At 37.6% G+C, this 16,099-nt stretch overlaps 3 protein-coding genes across 3 annotated transcripts; 1 reads left to right on the top strand and 2 right to left on the bottom strand.

Moving 5' to 3' along the window:
* The first annotated feature begins 260 nt into the window (after window positions 1-260).
* LOC146168508 (snurportin-1-like) lies at window positions 261-1,372 on the top strand. The gene has a single exon (XM_083389355.1). It carries the CDS (start codon window positions 358-360, stop codon window positions 1,237-1,239), a length of 882 nt encoding a protein of 293 aa, XP_083245481.1. The 5' UTR covers window positions 261-357; the 3' UTR covers window positions 1,240-1,372.
* Window positions 1,373-2,268: 896 nt separating this feature from the next.
* LOC146168507 (adiponectin receptor protein 1-like) lies at window positions 2,269-8,958 on the bottom strand. The gene is made up of 10 exons (XM_083390926.1): window positions 8,669-8,958; window positions 8,535-8,598; window positions 8,232-8,367; window positions 8,008-8,165; window positions 7,158-7,344; window positions 6,571-6,658; window positions 5,743-5,842; window positions 5,289-5,420; window positions 4,696-4,757; window positions 2,269-3,134 (listed from the first exon to the last, which is right to left on the bottom strand). Exons 1-10 carry the CDS (start codon window positions 8,858-8,860, stop codon window positions 3,012-3,014), a joined length of 1,242 nt encoding a protein of 413 aa, XP_083247052.1. The 5' UTR covers window positions 8,861-8,958; the 3' UTR covers window positions 2,269-3,011.
* A 6,095-nt stretch (window positions 8,959-15,053) lies between these two features.
* LOC146168506 (uncharacterized) lies at window positions 15,054-15,864 on the bottom strand. The gene has a single exon (XM_083388898.1). It carries the CDS (start codon window positions 15,862-15,864, stop codon window positions 15,181-15,183), a length of 684 nt encoding a protein of 227 aa, XP_083245024.1. The 3' UTR covers window positions 15,054-15,180.
* Between the last annotated feature and the right edge of the window lie 235 nt (window positions 15,865-16,099).

The raw sequence follows: 16,099 nt of genomic DNA, 5'->3' as shown, positions 1-16,099 counted from the left end.
AAAATTAAAAAAAATCAATCAAGCGTAACGATTTAAGATTTCGTCACACATGTAAATTTTGAGGATTGTATAAAAGTTTCTAACGAAATATAAAAACTTTAAAATAAATCCAGTTTCCCATTTTCGGTTTCGCTGTTATGTTGGGTCACACAAGATATTATTATTATTATTAATTTATGAATATTAAATATGCTAAACAGATTTTGGTTGGATGCGTTTAATTAAAGAACCAAATTAATGAACAACCTATTTAGGTTTATATTTTACCAGGCAAAAAACATAGTTTGAACAAAGTTTTTGTTTATAAAGAGTAGTCGTTAACTGGTATGTTTGTTTGTTCTGAACACATCAAACAACATGGATGATCTCCTAAAGTCAATGAATAATTCTCTGGAGGTCACTGCTTCACCAAACAGTATATACAAACCACATCCTCGGTTCGACCAATACAAGCAGAAGTCACTGAAGAGTTCTGATCAGAACACAAGAAGAGAAAAAAGGCTTGCAGACCAAAAGAGCAAGAGGTATAACTACCAGTCCCATGTGCGATGTCTAGCTTTAGATGAATGGAATGAAGACGCTGAAAATGAGCCAAAGGAAGATGTTGAAATGGATGTTGACTCTGTTAAAAAACCTCCAAAGAGATACAGAGACCAGTTGATGTTGTCTGAATGGCTGGTTGAAGTTCCAAGTGATTTTGTATCAGAATGGACTATGCTTGTTTGTCCACTGGGTAGAAGAAACCTAGTTGTTGCCTCAGGAAGCAAAACCTTTGCATACTCCAAAAGCGGCTATTGCGTCAAAACATTTTCTTCTGCATTGCCTGGAGGAAGTTATGAAAACAACTCCGGTTACACAGTGTTGGACTGTATATTTAATGAAATTGAAAAAACATTTTATGTGTTAGATGTTATGTGCTGGAACAATTGTCCAGTTTATGATAGTGAAACAGAGTTTCGATTTTTTTGGGTAGCTGGAAAACTGGCAGAAAACCCAGAGCTCTCTGAAAATACTAAAAGCAACACTTTTAAATTTGTACCCCTGACGAACCACAAGTGTGACAAAGATTCAATACTTTCAGCTCTTAATCATGCAACTGCATCAGCTGTTGACGGGTTATTGTTTTATCACAAAAGAACACACTATACATTTGGAACAACCCCTTTAGTTACATGGTTAAAGGTTCCTATGCTGACTGATGTCCTTAATATTCCACCTCCACCACATTTTATTGTATAGTTTATCTTGTATCTTGTACCAAATTAATCAATTTGTTTTGTTTTTCTTCCAGTTATTCAAAAATGTTAATATAAATACATACTATATACATAAAACATATTGAAGCGCAATAAACATTTAGCATGTTTGGGTTATTTAACCACCGAGTCAACAAATTCCGGTTTTGATTCCAAATCCCAAGCAAGAAAATTATTAGATTATGTTAACTACTATGTAGATATATACTGCTGGTAGCAATACGTATTTATATGGAAATTATTTATTTTAAATAAGTCTTTATATTTTTTTCATTTTTTGTAAGGCCTAATGATAGATATGCATTTTAAAATAATTATGTAAGGCATTAGGAAATAATTGATAGCGTCTTAACCAAGTGTTCAGATAAAACTGCTTAACTCAATAAAAAAAAAATATTTCTCTACTTTACTGCAAACAACTGATTTATTACATCATTGGCCTTTCAGATGGGATTATATCCATATCGAATGTAAGGCAGGTGTTAAGTATCCTACTTCAGTGGTCCTTGGACTTTTAATTAAGCTGTAGTTCTAATAATAAACAATACTTGCAAAGGAGTATGATCTTACACAGAGTTTCTATTTTAGCATATCCTAGTGCGAGGCCATAAGGTGCCCCTTTCCTGGTGGGCAGAAAAATTTCTGATTTGCTAAATTTTATAAATTAATCTTTTACAGTAATGCTTTTGTGGTATACAAGCAGATGAACACTGGAATTGGTTCGCTGAACACACAACACAAAACTTCCACTCAGTTATGCAAACTTGTAGCTGTAACCATAGCAGCAGCTTATATATAACACTAAAAGCTGCGTGTAAGTGAATATGAATTTTAATTTAGAGTGCATGAACTGTCATGCTAAACAGACTCTTCAGGAGCCTAACATACTAATGCCAAATTAAATGTGCAAAAATTGAAAAAAAATATCACTGACTGACGGATAAGAAAAACTGTCCTAGTTGATTTCTGTTAAACAGGAATTTACAAGTAGTATTGCAACTAAACATTATTTGGCTTGAACTTTTAATAGTCAAATCAAATGCCTAAAACGTAAATACACCACAGGAATTTATGCATTTAGATTTCTTTTTTGAAAGAAAGAGAAGGCGAACATATTTAATTAAAGCATAAATAGAAGTCTATTTTCAAACAAACAATGCATGTAATAAATAGCATTTCGACCAATGTAACTACTATAATAAAGTTTTCGTTAAGAGATGATGGACTAACTTTATGTCATAAAATGCATATATTGTAAGGATGGTTATTTACAACATGAAAATTTAATATGCAAATTTGAAATATATTTTCTATTAAAACCACCACAAATAAAAATTACACTTTCAAACAAAAGCAAAAACCATGTATTTAAGATTTAAATAACAGAATTAAAATATGGTGTATGTTGGGAGAACATTGAAAATCAGTTTCAACTTATTTGGTTTAAAAGATAATAACTAGCAAAGTCAATAAACATTGTTGACTTACTTTTAAAATAGTTTAGTTGACAAATAGTTTGGACATGGCTTACAACAAATATACCAACTCATCCTAAAATACGTCTCTACATTCTGCATTTATATACACACTATAGTCAAAAATATAGTAGGAGTGGGTTTATAGTAAAAACTTTTAAATTCTAGACGAAAGAGCTTTTTAATTTTAAAAGACCAACAAAAATGCTTTGTTAACCAATGCATTCCTTGAAGAAAAAATAAATACAAACACAGTCGTTGATTTTACACAACTAACAAGCTACTGTTGACTCATGCATTGTGCGCCAGTGAGGAATCTTGTCTGTTGAAGATTGGAAATACCATGAAAATGAACCACAGCTGCCACTACTACCAGAATGTGGAAGATCTGGTGACTTTGAAACTGTTAAAAAGTAATATTATTATTCCATGTTTCTATATTGTATTATGAAAAACCACAATTTAGAACAGTTTGATTAATTAGTTGTAAAGCTCTTTGTACGTGATTTCCCTAACACATTGGTATAATATATTCAACATTTCTTACCCAGTTAAAGCACAGTAAATGCTACTAGGGATGTTCAAAGTACAATATTGGATCCTTAGATTCAAATCGAAATTAAATTTTGCCACTTACATCTAGTGATTGGACGTTAACAATATAGTTATCTGTTTTTATCCCCAAAAGTTGTGCTTAAAGATTAAATATTCAGATCGAGGCTTACATCACAGACAAAACATTTACTGCCTGCGCTTTTATAGTAACATTTTAGTGCAGCCTCCGAGAGTTCAAGCTACCAGTTACTTGTCAATAACCTTTGCCTTGTTATTAGGTATCAATTCTGTCAATCAAATATGTGATACTGCGAACATGCAATGCCAGGTGGAGAGATTTCCCAGTTAACCTTTTTTCACAAGATGGTGCAAAGTAATATTCTATTGTAAAGTGCGCTACGGCCTTACTAAAGGTCAACTTTATGCTAATATGCAAGTTTTTTTTCACAGCCTAATTCACAAGTGGTAATGCAAATTGTCAAATAAATGGTCAGCATATTGTTTAGCTGCTTTAACACATCAGTTTGTAGTAAAATAAAACTAAAACACAACAGTTTTATAAATCAAAATAAATTGCTGACGATTTAATTGTGTTCCACTGCACTTAATATATGGGCAAAAAATTAAGTTTGGGCAACAACCCGGTGATGATGTTTTTGCCTTGTTTTTTTTTTTAAAGTAGTTATAGACTAGAATTTAAACAATTTTTAAAGGGCAAATGTTTAAAGTGTTAAATACCGTTTTTTAATTTTTTCGATTACAGTATGCATATGTTGGCAAATGGTTTTGACGGTTGATTGCTGATTTGTCACAAAAATGTATATTATGTATCTTATCCCCCAAAAAATAAAAGGTGAATAATTTAATTCAATAAAAAATTATAAGAATTCAATGTTCTGGATCCAGTATTCTAGGTTTGAAATCTATTAGAATACCTTGAAATTCAACTTTGAAAATTCCTAGTTAAGGCTATTGTAAAGATAATATATATACATTGATAAATATATATATACATTGTTGTGTGTGGAGTACCTGTAGTTTGTCTGTCATTTGCTAAGCTGTCAGTCTCAATTTTAGTTGTTCTGTGTGTTGAGCACATGGTGTACTTGACGTCAAGAGTTCAAAAATAAATCTATCTGTTACCTTTTGCCCACTGTTAATTTAGATATCTTGCAAGGGAACTGATAAAATTATAAGTGATTAGAAGGCCACACTTTGATGGCTTCTTACATTTAAATAAACATGCAAATTCGGAGTTGGGTTGAAACAATAATGCAGTTATCATGACAAGAACTCATTCACATCACAGCCACAGGGACATTGCCAGTTGACCAATTTGTTTTTTTTTAAACCAAGTTAAAGGGTACTGGATTAAAACTAGGATAGATTTATTTATGCTTTGGACTTACCCAAAGATCACACTTTCCTGGGAAGTACCTCTCTGGAATTCTGTTTGCATATAAAAATGCCCCTGTAACCAAAATCATTTACGTTTAGGGGGTTACATCTTAGGTAGATATAATAGCAATTCTACACCACTATGAATAAATGTGAGAAGGTATAATGTGTACCCAAGCTGTTTTACAACCACATAAATGTTATAGAAATCCTTTTAAAATTAATCATTAATGTGCTCGCGCATGTTACACGGATAGGCAACATAAATATTTGGAATCAACAAGATAGTTATTGCTTTTTTCCACATGGCGCCATTTTCTGTGTGGTTAGGTTTGGAATGAGGATTCCTATGAAGTAGTGTACACAACTAAAGAGCATGACATGACACTGCAAGTTTCTGACCAGTTAAGCAGCTAACAGTGCATGGAAAAATTTTTAAAAGCATTTCAAATAAGTTAATTTTTAGAAACATTGTTTTATCTTAAAAATTACCTGTTTAATTCTTGTCTGGCGTAGTTAAGTAAAGTAATTTATTCATTGGGAAAACATTCATGACACACAAACATTTCACTTTTTGATTTGTCATCATAGGAAAATGTCTTACCAGTTAAGTACAGCAATGCCATAAGGGCAAGCCATCCTAGTTGACCAACGCTGATGGAAAAGAAGAATCCATTTTTAACCACAGCGTGTATGGCTGGCACAACACCACTTAGTCCCAGTGCAGCAAATAACACTAAAAATATAAGAACACAGTTTTTTCAACATAATAATTTCATAACCTCATTGAAACAAATTTATTTTATTTTTGCGGAAGTCTGCATTATTGGCCATTAACATATTAGGATACAGCTACTAAATTTCAATGACTGTAAACAAAATGGTATCCAATTACAAACTAGTATCAACACAGTGCAACAGACATATTCTCTTAAATCTAGATGCTTTTAGTGAAACAGTGCCGTATAATACAGCAGTTGCATTATAATAAACAAAACAACACTTAAGAGTTTTGAAATTGAAAAGTTGTAGATAATTGATCAAATATATGTATTTACCTGCACGTAGACTCCTGTATTTTGGTCTACTGAAGAAATCCCATTGTGAAATAACAATACAGGCAACTCCAAGAATTGAAACAGAAGACATGTAAACAACCTTTAAACAGAATAAATATTTACTTAAAACAAATAGTAGTGTTTATACAAATCTAAGCAAGGCCCTCACAGCTTTAACAAACCAAACCAGTACATAACCAGTTAACAGTGTGTGACACTAACTAAGCGATATAAATGACAAATGGTAAATATTACCAAACTTATCTTTGCCATGTTTTTTAAATCTATTTAGCAACTTGCAATTTCTAAATAAATTGGAACCCATGCACTTACAGGTTAATAAATTAGTACTTGCCAATGTTAGTGCAATTCAACCCAGGCAATGATTAATTGACAGCAACTCGCTTGAGTAGTGAGTGCCTAACGCCAAACTGGGTTGTTGATAAAATTGTATTTTGCAACAAATTATACTTTAAAATACACGCTAGTGCAACTACAGAATTAAACAAGTAGTTGCACATGGTAGAAATGCCTAAGTAAAGGACTGGCGATATGCCAACTATTAATATGCACCAAAATAAAAAGATAGGTTAAGTAAATGGAAAAACAATTTGGTAAGACCAAATTTCGCATTGGTAAACGATTTAAAACTTTAGCAATATCAACCCTGCTATATAGTGTATATGTAAATACTAAGTTTTTTTACACACATGTTACATACAGTAATAACACCATTGACATATGTGCCCTCTTGTATAAGGTTTGTTTACAATACTAATTTCACCAAAATCTAAAAAACTCTTTTATGATAAATAAACAATAGAATACCTTTGGCTGAATGTCACAATAAAATGAATAGTAGATCCATGGAACAAACGAACCCATTATCATCAGAGCAATTCCAGAATAATCAAGTCTAAAACATACCAGTTTAAAAGGTCGAAACAAGGGCGTAATTTTAGTGCAAAGTGTCTAAATTTATAAAAACAACGACTTGAAATGAAGTTAAAAGATTTTCGCTTTTGGTAAATTTATATTTAGAAATAGGACAAGGTTTTATGTTTGACTTTGGATTAGAGATGTTGCCCATGTCTGGTTTATATCAATAATATGTTAATGCTACAGATGTATCAGCTACATCCCATATAAAAAATGTTCTTCTTGGCCTATTTAGTAAATAAAGCAAATACAAGCACATTTACTACTGTACTTTGTTATTAACATTACCCTTTACCTTCTGGTGTCACCTCTATAGGGTATATTGGTTTTAGGTTAGGTAAGTAAATATTTGTTTGTAAACATCAGGCAACTTTTAGATATTTGATCACTAACATTTATTGGTGCTAGTATAAAAAAATACAGATGAAAGATAAAGACACATACACAGCTAATATTATGAGTATACAAATACTCACTTTCCAAATATTCTGAAAACCCTTTCGGAATGACAACCAACTGTGTGAAAGAGTGTAGAGAAACAGAGACATAAAACAGCCCCAAGAAAGAAGAGGAAAAACACCACCTTCTCTTGCCATTCACTGATAAAATTTGCTGCTGGTAGACATAGAAAATATATGCATATTCCGATGAACAGGATGAAACCTAGAACATATATGTAAATACATGGATAAATTAAAATACAGAAGTGGCAAATAATAGCCAAATTGAAATATTTTTTTGTGAATACTGATTGTCAGTTCTACAAGCAAAGCTGTTTAGTAGACGGGAAAGGTTGTTTACTGCAAATATTGAAGTACTGAATACCTTCAAAAAATAAAACTTTAGAAAATATATACTATAAGTCATGTATCATGAGTTATAAGACTGAAATGTTTTTTTAGTAGTTTAAAAATGTTTATGTGATGCATGCAACTTGTATATATAATCAAGCAGTTGTCACTAGAGGGGGCAGTTTTTCTCAAAAGCCATCTGCCTATGTCGATTAGGGTTTATTGAGCTTTGACTATCAGTTGAAAATCAAAGCAACATGTATCACTATCAGGCTCAGTAACTGCAACGGGGTTTAGTTAAGCTTGTTTCAGGGATGTGGCCGTATTGGACAACCCTTCTACCATTGGATATTAAGTATTTTTCAAACATGTGGTGCCAAAACAACTAACTGTGATTTACTTCTACAAGAGTTGATCAAAGTTAAGGGAAACTATTTGCTTAGAAAAAGAGCTATGATCCCAACATTTAGGCAGAATTAAGTATATATTGTTTTTATAAATAAAACAAGAAACAGTAGTCAAGGCAATGTGTTACCTATTAAATGAGTCCAAATATTTCCAGTTTCAGTGTGTAGTCTAAATATTGACCCAAGACAAGCTTTAAAACATGGCATCTGTGGTCTGTGCCAGTGGTGTAAGAACTCATTGTCTTGTTGCCAATCTTGGAGTTGAAAAAAAGAAACTACTCTCCACCTATAAAACGATGTTGGGTAAAACTATATATTATATAAATAATTACCAAAGAATTCTAACAAATACCTTCCATCCCAGACTTTGTGTGCAAATTGGTCAACTTTGTCGATAGCATTGTGTAGGCTTTCCTTAGCATGGAGCTTGATTTCCTTTGCAGTTTCGAAGGCATTTTGAACAGAATGATGCATGCTATGTGTTGAACCTTAAAAAGTAAACATAAAGAAAAATCCTAACTTCTACTATGTAAACAAAGTGGTGCCAAAACATTTTTGATCAAATGTGTTTTAATTGTTTTATTTGGCTAGCAATAAAGATTATTTTCAATGCAAGTGTTCCAAATGCAACATAACGTTATGTATGTGTATTCACCTGTTCCATCATCATCTGTATCTGAACTACTTGTGTTTTGCATCATTGGGTTTTTGTACCCAGCCTATAATAATAATAAAACATATTAAAAAAAACTCCTGCTAAAAGAAAATAATACACGGATCTACACTTACCGCAATAGTAGGACAAGACGCTGTTCGAACAAGTAAACATTCAGCTTCATCTGGAACATCTTCATTTCCGTTGGATGTCAACATACGACTTCTTATATAAGGGCCAGAGTTTAAATTGCTGGTGGGTACATAAGTGTTTTCTGAACTTTCATTCACAAAGGAATGAAGGCTTTCTTGAGACATATTTTCCATGTTTAATTAGCTACTTTTCTGGACTTTTTAAACCATTTTTTCTTTTAAAAGTTATTTAATTACCTTCCTTGTTGCAAAAACAAAAAATATCTCTCTAAAGGTCTTCTAAAACATTATATCCCAAAAGATACTTTTTAACATTTCAAATGCAAACAGGACAAATAATTCAGTAATATATACCATATATCCGCCTAAAATGTTAGTCGTTGGTCTGTATACTGAATTATAATCTTGATACAAAGTATAGCTAAAAATGGTTTCGTAAGTGGTGTACAAACAAACATAAATTAATTGATGATAAACGTTTCGTTCATTGATTAAACACTTGTCGGCCCGAAAAAGCAACAGGTTTAACAAAATAATTCTGCTCAAAAACCAGAAAGAGGAACAAAGACAAGCTGTGTAACGTATTACCTACTACTTTACTAACTATACGCCTGAATGACCTTCGGGCTATTTAAAAAACGTTACGCTTGTGAAGTTTGCCTTTTTTCCAAAATAAACGTTACGCTTTTATTCTAAAAATGAATTGTCATGATCACGCGTCACGAAGATAAATGGGCCAAGCAATGAATAGCTAAAACCAAAGTTCATAACTTTGGCTAAATCTCTTTGTCCAAATAAATTGTGGAGTAGGCCTACGTCGCGCAGAGTGCTCAGATGGGTTACTTACAAAGGTATTAAAAATGAAACAAAATTGAAAACTGCACAATAAAGTGACCGTGGGGTTGGCGAAATGTGAACGTTAGGTCTGATCAACGCCTATCTATAACATATATAATATACAGGCGTTGATCTGACGGGGCTGCATCAACAGGCTCAACTCGAAAACTAGATCCACTCTTTGTAAAGAATAAAAACGGTCAAATTCCCACTTCGGCGAGATCCTTTTAATGTATACTGTAAAAGAAAAGTTTATCGTATGTTTGTTGTAAAACCATAAAATAATAGTTTTAGCCATCGCCCGTCAGTGTTTGTCACTTCACAGCTTAAAGGTAGGTTACAATGCTCGAACGCACTACAATGAACAAATTAAAGTCACTAATGCAGACAGCAGCCTACACATGCCAGCCCGGTTATTACCACACCTCCAAAATACGGTTGTTTTGAATAGTAATTGCGTAAGCATTCCTTTATTATATAATATTGTTGCCTATTTCAAGGGAAGGATTTTTTCAGAGCCGTGTAGGCTACATGTATGCCAGTATTGATGTTCCCTTTAAGAGAATTTTCTATTGCGCAAATATTTTAGTGCGCAAAGAATATTTTAAGGCTGCGTTGGCATAGGCCCGAGGAAGATATGTTTTTTGTATAGGGGCGAGGCGTGAAAATTTTAAAGATGACGTCACAAAGCGTGACTTCATGAAACAAATATTTTCAGTAAACTTGTAGGCTACGTGCAACGGCAATCGAGTTAAATATGTTCATTGTTCAAGGATATGGGAAGAATTAAAGCGGTCGCGCGAAATAATATATCCAAATATTTGGGTTAAACAAAATGTCTAATTTTTCAAACTAGGATGAGTGATGCCTTTAGCGCACAATTAAGAATCACGAGCTATTTACTATTTGCATTTATCATTTTGTCAATTTGTGTGGGCCACTATTGTCCCACAGCTGTAGGTTATATGCACAGAACTCGTGTAAATGCAAATTGTGAAACTGCAAATGCAAATTGTGTTAAAAAATTAGGACCTAAAAAATGCATTTCGGTTGCATGATCCCAAAAATTATTGTCGAACACTCAACTGCTGTGTTCGGCACTGTTCTAAATTCATTTTTTTCTTTAGGCTTGATTTTCCTGAGTAGACATTGGATTCTAAGTGAGATAAAAACATACACAACATGGATGATGAAAACCGATTAGACAAAGTAATTTATTACGCTACAATCGTCAATGCGGATTTGATTTGTTTACTTGCTTTTAGCTACAAACACCTTGACGAAAAAATGGCCAATGTTAGGCCTACCATCAGAAGCGTTATTTATTTTAACCCAAGTCATTTGTCCAAATGCCTTAAGTCAAGTCAAGTCATTTGCCAAAAAGACTTAGGTCATAGTCATTTAAAAACAGTGACTTAAGTGCACTTAAGTCAAGTCATTACAACACTGTAGCCTAGGCCAGGGTGGTCCAAACCCAGGCCCGCGGGCCACATGTGGTTTAGCGATTGTGTATAGTATGCAACATATTATCGCTCTTAAAACTTTACTAAGATACGTACGCTTTCCGCGAACATTCCAAGCTTAAAAAATCAGTCTTTTAAATTAAAAGTTTTGTCAAATAAGCAATTTTTTCGCGCTTCGCGCGCACGATTTTTCCCAGTCTCAACAACGCTCCATTTCATTCGCGTACAAGTCCGACTATAGTAGCAAGTTTCAGGAGCTTATTAGTCTTTGACGATGCTTTGTGACGTCATTTTTTAACATTTCTTGCCCCGATTAAACAAAAATCGTTGATCCGCTCCTGCAACCTTAAGTTTGTGGCCAGCAAAGAACATGCATGAAATATTGTGTCCCGCGATGCTGTCAACCTTGGACCACCCTGGCCTAGGCTATAAGAGGTGCACCCATTTTCCGCAATCTGTTCGCTTCATTAAAGAGAAATCAATTTACATTACGCGGGTGGTGTTTTTGGCCGCCATGCGCGGCTACGCCAGTTTCAATATATCTCAGCTAAAATAGCATTCAGCATACTCCCGCAACTCCACGCCACCTAGTGTTGTAATGACTTTATTCAATGACTTGACTTAAGTGCATTTAAGTCTCTGTTTTCAAATGAATTGACTTAAGTCTTTTAAAATTGAGCTATTTATTCAAATTTTTGCACATGAAACAATTTTCTTTCTAATCTATATGTTACGTTTTTTTATGTTTTAGTTCAGTTATTTGTTATAATCGTAATAGTGTAAAAAAAAATGTTTCTTGTGTAGCGATGATTCTTGTATGAGGCGCTCAAAGAAGTGGTGGAACATGTACCGCGTAACCACGATGAAAATGTACGCAAGAAAAAGGCAATTGTGCGCTTCGTCAACTACAGTGTGCTAACTCGAGTGTGACATTAATTAGGTCACCCACGGGCTGTTACACGCCAGCAACTATGCTGGAGGGAGACTGAGTGCATAGAGTCGCCACACAGCTCCCCCCCAGAAGCGAAAAATGACAACCATAACAGTATCGCGCCGGCGTCCGAACTTGTCGATGGGGCCTGTTGCGTGCGTAAGCCGATTGGGCTGAAGTTGCCGGTAGCTGGACCTGCAGTCCAGCCGGTGTTTGCGTAAACGCATGCTGTGTTTGCGTTGTTTGAGACCGGACTGTTGTTGCTTTGTTTGGAGGTCGTCCTCGTCGGGGCGGTTGCGCCACTTGAACCGGATGTGTCGTGTCCAAGTGCGCCGGTTTAAGGCGATCGACCGACACTAGCTGCTCCTTTCCGCCGATATCCAGCTTGTATGTCTTTGGGCCGTGTTCGATTACCCTGAATGGCCCATCGTAGGGAGGCGTTAGTGGAGGACGGTGCGAGCCTCTGCGTACAAAAACATAGAGCGAGTCCTCGAAACCGCGAGGTATTGATGGCCTGTGGGTGGAATGGCGTGACATTGGAACCGGGGTAAACGCTCGAATAGCCTCCTGAAGGTGTTTCAGGAAATCTAGAGGAGGGGGTGCAGCCTGCCGAACTGGAACATCTCCTGGGACTGTGATTTGCGAGCCATAAACCAACTCTGATGAAGATGTTTGCAAGTCTTCTTTTGGAGCTGTTCGAATTCCTAAAAGAACCCACGGTAGCTCGTCAACCCAGTTGGGACCTGTTAAACGCGACATTAAGGAGCTTTTTAAATGGCGATGAAACCTTTCTACGAGGCCGTTGGCTTGTGGGTGAAAAGCAGTGGTGCGGTGCAGGTTGATGCCGAGCAGTTTGTTTACCGATGACCATAGCTCCGATGTAAACTGCGGGCCGCGATCGGATGCAACATTTATCGGGATGCCAAATCGTGCCACCCAGTTGAAAACAAATGCCCTCGCGCAGGTGATGGTTGTTGCATCTTTCATCGGAATTGCTTCAGGCCACCTCGTGTATCTGTCAACCATAGTTAAAAGATAAACATTACCTTGAGAAGGTGGAAGCGGGCCGACTATGTCGATATTCACATCGGCAAACCGGACGTTCGACAATGGGTAATGCTGTAAGGGTGCGCGCACGTGTTGGTGGACCTTCGCTTTTTGGCAAGATGTGCATTGTTTGGTCCACAAGCCAACATCTTTATTGAGACCGTGCCATACAAATTTGGAAGCCACGAGTCGTCGGGTTGTCCGGATTGAAGGGTGAGACAAACCGTGGATGGCGTCAAAAACCTTTCGGCGCCAAGATTGTGGTACTATTGGTCGTGGGTTGCCCATTGAGGTGTCGCAAAGAAGCGTAAGGCCATTTGGCCCGATGGCGACATCCTCTAGTTTTAGGTTAGAAACTGCGGTTCGATAAACCTGAACCTCTTGTACCTGTTGCGCCTTCGCAAGCTCGCTGTAGTCCAGGTCGACAGTGGCGCTGTGTACATTGCTGATTGTAGCGCGAGAAAGTGCATCTGCAACATGATTGAACTTTCCTTTGATGTGCTGCACGTCCGTCGTAAACTCTGATATAGCGGTAAGATGACGTTGTTGGCGACTGGACCATGGATCTGAAATCTTTGCAAATGCAAAAGTTAAAGGTTTGTGGTCCGTGAATGCGGTGAAGATACGGCCTTCAAGGAAGTAACGAAAGTGTCTGATAGCTAAGTGTAAAGCTAACAGTTCACGGTCGAAAGCGCTATATTTAATTTCGGGTGGTCTTAATTGTTTACTAAAAAATGCTAACGGTCGCCATATGCCCCCAATGAACTGCTCCAGCACCCCACCGATTGAAGTTTCCGAAGCGTCGACCGTTATAGCCGTTTTCGCATGCTGTTGAGGATGAGTAAGTAAGGTAGCATTAGCCAACGCTAATTTAGCTGCTTTAAAAGCCATATCCAAACTGTTTGTCCATACCAGCGTTTTTGGTTTGCCAGCAAGCGCTTGATAAATCGGCCTCATAATGCGGGCTGCAGCGGGAATAAAGCGGTTATAAAAATTAATCAAACCTGTAAATTCCTGTAGACCTTTTATTGTTATAGGTTGTGGAAACCGTGTAATTGCTGAAACCTTGTCGGGCAGAGGAATGGCACCGTTTTTATCCACGCGATGACCGAGAAAATCGATGCGCGATTTTCCGAATTGACATTTCGATTGATTGATGACAAGGCCGTGATTCGACAACCGTTGAAAAAGCTTGTTCAAATGATCGCGATGCTCTTCTACTGAGTGACTGGCAACCAGGATGTCGTCCAGATAAACAAACACAAAGTCAAGGGTTTGACAAACTGTGTCCATTAGCCTCTGAAATGCCTGAGCTGCATTTTTTAGGCCAAATGGCATGCGAAGAAACTCGTAAAGCCCAAAGGGAGTAATTACAGCTGTTTTGGGAACATCTTCTGGAGCCACAGGAACTTGATGGTAGCCACGAATCAAATCAATTTTAGAAAACAATTGAGCTCCTGCTAGGCGTGCCGTGAAATCTTGTAAGTGCGGAATGTTGTAACGGTCTGCGGTGGTGCAGGCGTTTAGGCGTCGGTAGTCTCCACATGGTCTCCATCCGCCTGACGATTTCGGTACCATGTGGAGTGGCGATGACCATGGACTGGACGACCGTTGAATGATCCCCATGTCAAGCATTTCACGAAATTCAGCTTTCGCTATTGCGAGCTTTTCCGGCGGAAGCCTACGTGCGCGCGAATGGACTGGAGGGCCGCTGGTAGAAATGTAGTGGTGCACACCGTGTTTTGGCATCGCGTGTGTAAACTGGGGAGTAGTGAGTTGCGGATATGCGGCTAATAACTTAGAGTACGGAGTTTCAACAGTCGAAGCAATGACATGGGATGCTTCCTGCGCTGTTTTGCTGCGTGGAGTACCGTAGACTGACTTCGCATCTACCAGACGATAGTGTTTAAAGTCGACCATAAGCGAATGAGCCCGTAGAAAATCTGCGCCAAGTAGGGGACGGGAAACCTCAGCAATATAAAACTTCCATGTGAATTGGCCTGCGGACAAGTTGAGGCGAAGTACCTTAGTTCCGTAGGTGCGTATATTGCTTCCGTTGGCAGCCAAGAGTTTCTTGCCGGGGATGGGTATTGTGCGGTCACGTCCGGTTGGCGGAATAACGCTTACTTCGGCACCAGAGTCGACTAAATAATTGATACCGGATGTGCGGTCCCAAGTAAAGAAAAGACAGGTTTTAATGCCGGCCGTTGAAAGTATCAACGACCGGCTCGGTCGTTTCCCCGATAGTTGCATGGAGGAACACATTTGCGCGCCTTCTCTCGAAAACGGCGGTGGAAGAAACAAAGACCCTGGTCGTTGATATTAGCTGAATGGGTTTCGTGGTTGCGTGAAGGCGTTGACGAACTAACCTTTGAAACAGTCATTCTTGTCCGACTGCTGCTTGCTTGCCAAAGCGTGTCTGCCCGCTGGGCTAAATGGCGTGGATTGGTCATTTCCTCGCTTGCTAAAATAACGCGGACATCCTCGGGCAGGCGCTGTAGGAACAAATGTTGAAAAAGAAAACACGCCTCGTGTGAGCCCAGAAGCGCAAGCATGTCATCCATTAACTCAGAAGGCTTACGGTCTCCTAAATCGGGCATGTTAAGCAGCTGAGAAGCTCGTTCCTGGGTTGAAAGACCGAAAGTGCTCAAGAGCCTTTGCTTAATGGCGTTGTATTTTCCATCTTGCGGTGGATTCTCTAATAGATCGATAAGACGTTTTGCGGTGTCTTGATCTAGGGCTGCAACAACATGGTAATATTTCGTAGTGTCAATCGCTACATTGCGCAATGCGAATTGCGCTTCAGCTTGTTGGAACCAGACACGTGGCTGCGCAGACCAGAACGAAGGCAGTTTGAGGGCAACGGCGTGTTGCGTTATTGCTTGACTTTCCTCCGTCATATTCTTTTGTTGTCCAGAAATGTCGTTTCTGGACTTGCAGGGGTCACCAGATGTAGCGATGATTCTTGTATGAGGCGCTCAAAGAAGTGGTGGAACATGTACCGCGTAACCACGATGAAAATGTACGCAAGAAAAAGGCAATTGTGCGCTTCGTCAACTACAGTGTGCTAACTCGAGTGTGACATTAATTAGGTCACCCACGGGCTGTTACACGCCAGCAACTATGCTGGAGGGA

Source organism: Ascidiella aspersa, chromosome 1, assembly GCF_963924565.1.
Source record: "Ascidiella aspersa chromosome 1, kaAscAspe10.2, whole genome shotgun sequence".
Classification (NCBI taxonomy): Eukaryota; Metazoa; Chordata; class Ascidiacea; order Phlebobranchia; family Ascidiidae; genus Ascidiella; species Ascidiella aspersa.
Note: the sequence above shows the minus strand (reverse complement) of the source record. Positions and strands in the feature narration are given on the sequence as shown.

Bases quoted from the DNA above. Each gene is read 5' to 3' on its own strand.
- LOC146168507 (XM_083390926.1), bottom strand. From the start codon at position 8,860: ATGGAAAATATGTCTCAAGAAAGCCTTCATTCCTTTGTGAATGAAAGT. The intron at 5,843-6,570 runs GTATTCTATTGT...TTCTGTTTAAAG, and splicing joins ATTGTGACATTCAGCCAAAG to GTTGTTTACATGTCTTCTGT. The intron at 3,135-4,695 runs GTAAGTCCAAAG...ACTTTTTAACAG, and splicing joins CAGGAAAGTGTGATCTTTGG to TTTCAAAGTCACCAGATCTT.
- LOC146168508 (XM_083389355.1), top strand. From the start codon at position 358: ATGGATGATCTCCTAAAGTCAATGAATAATTCTCTGGAGGTCACTGCT.
- LOC146168506 (XM_083388898.1), bottom strand. From the start codon at position 15,864: ATGACGGAGGAAAGTCAAGCAATAACGCAACACGCCGTTGCCCTCAAA.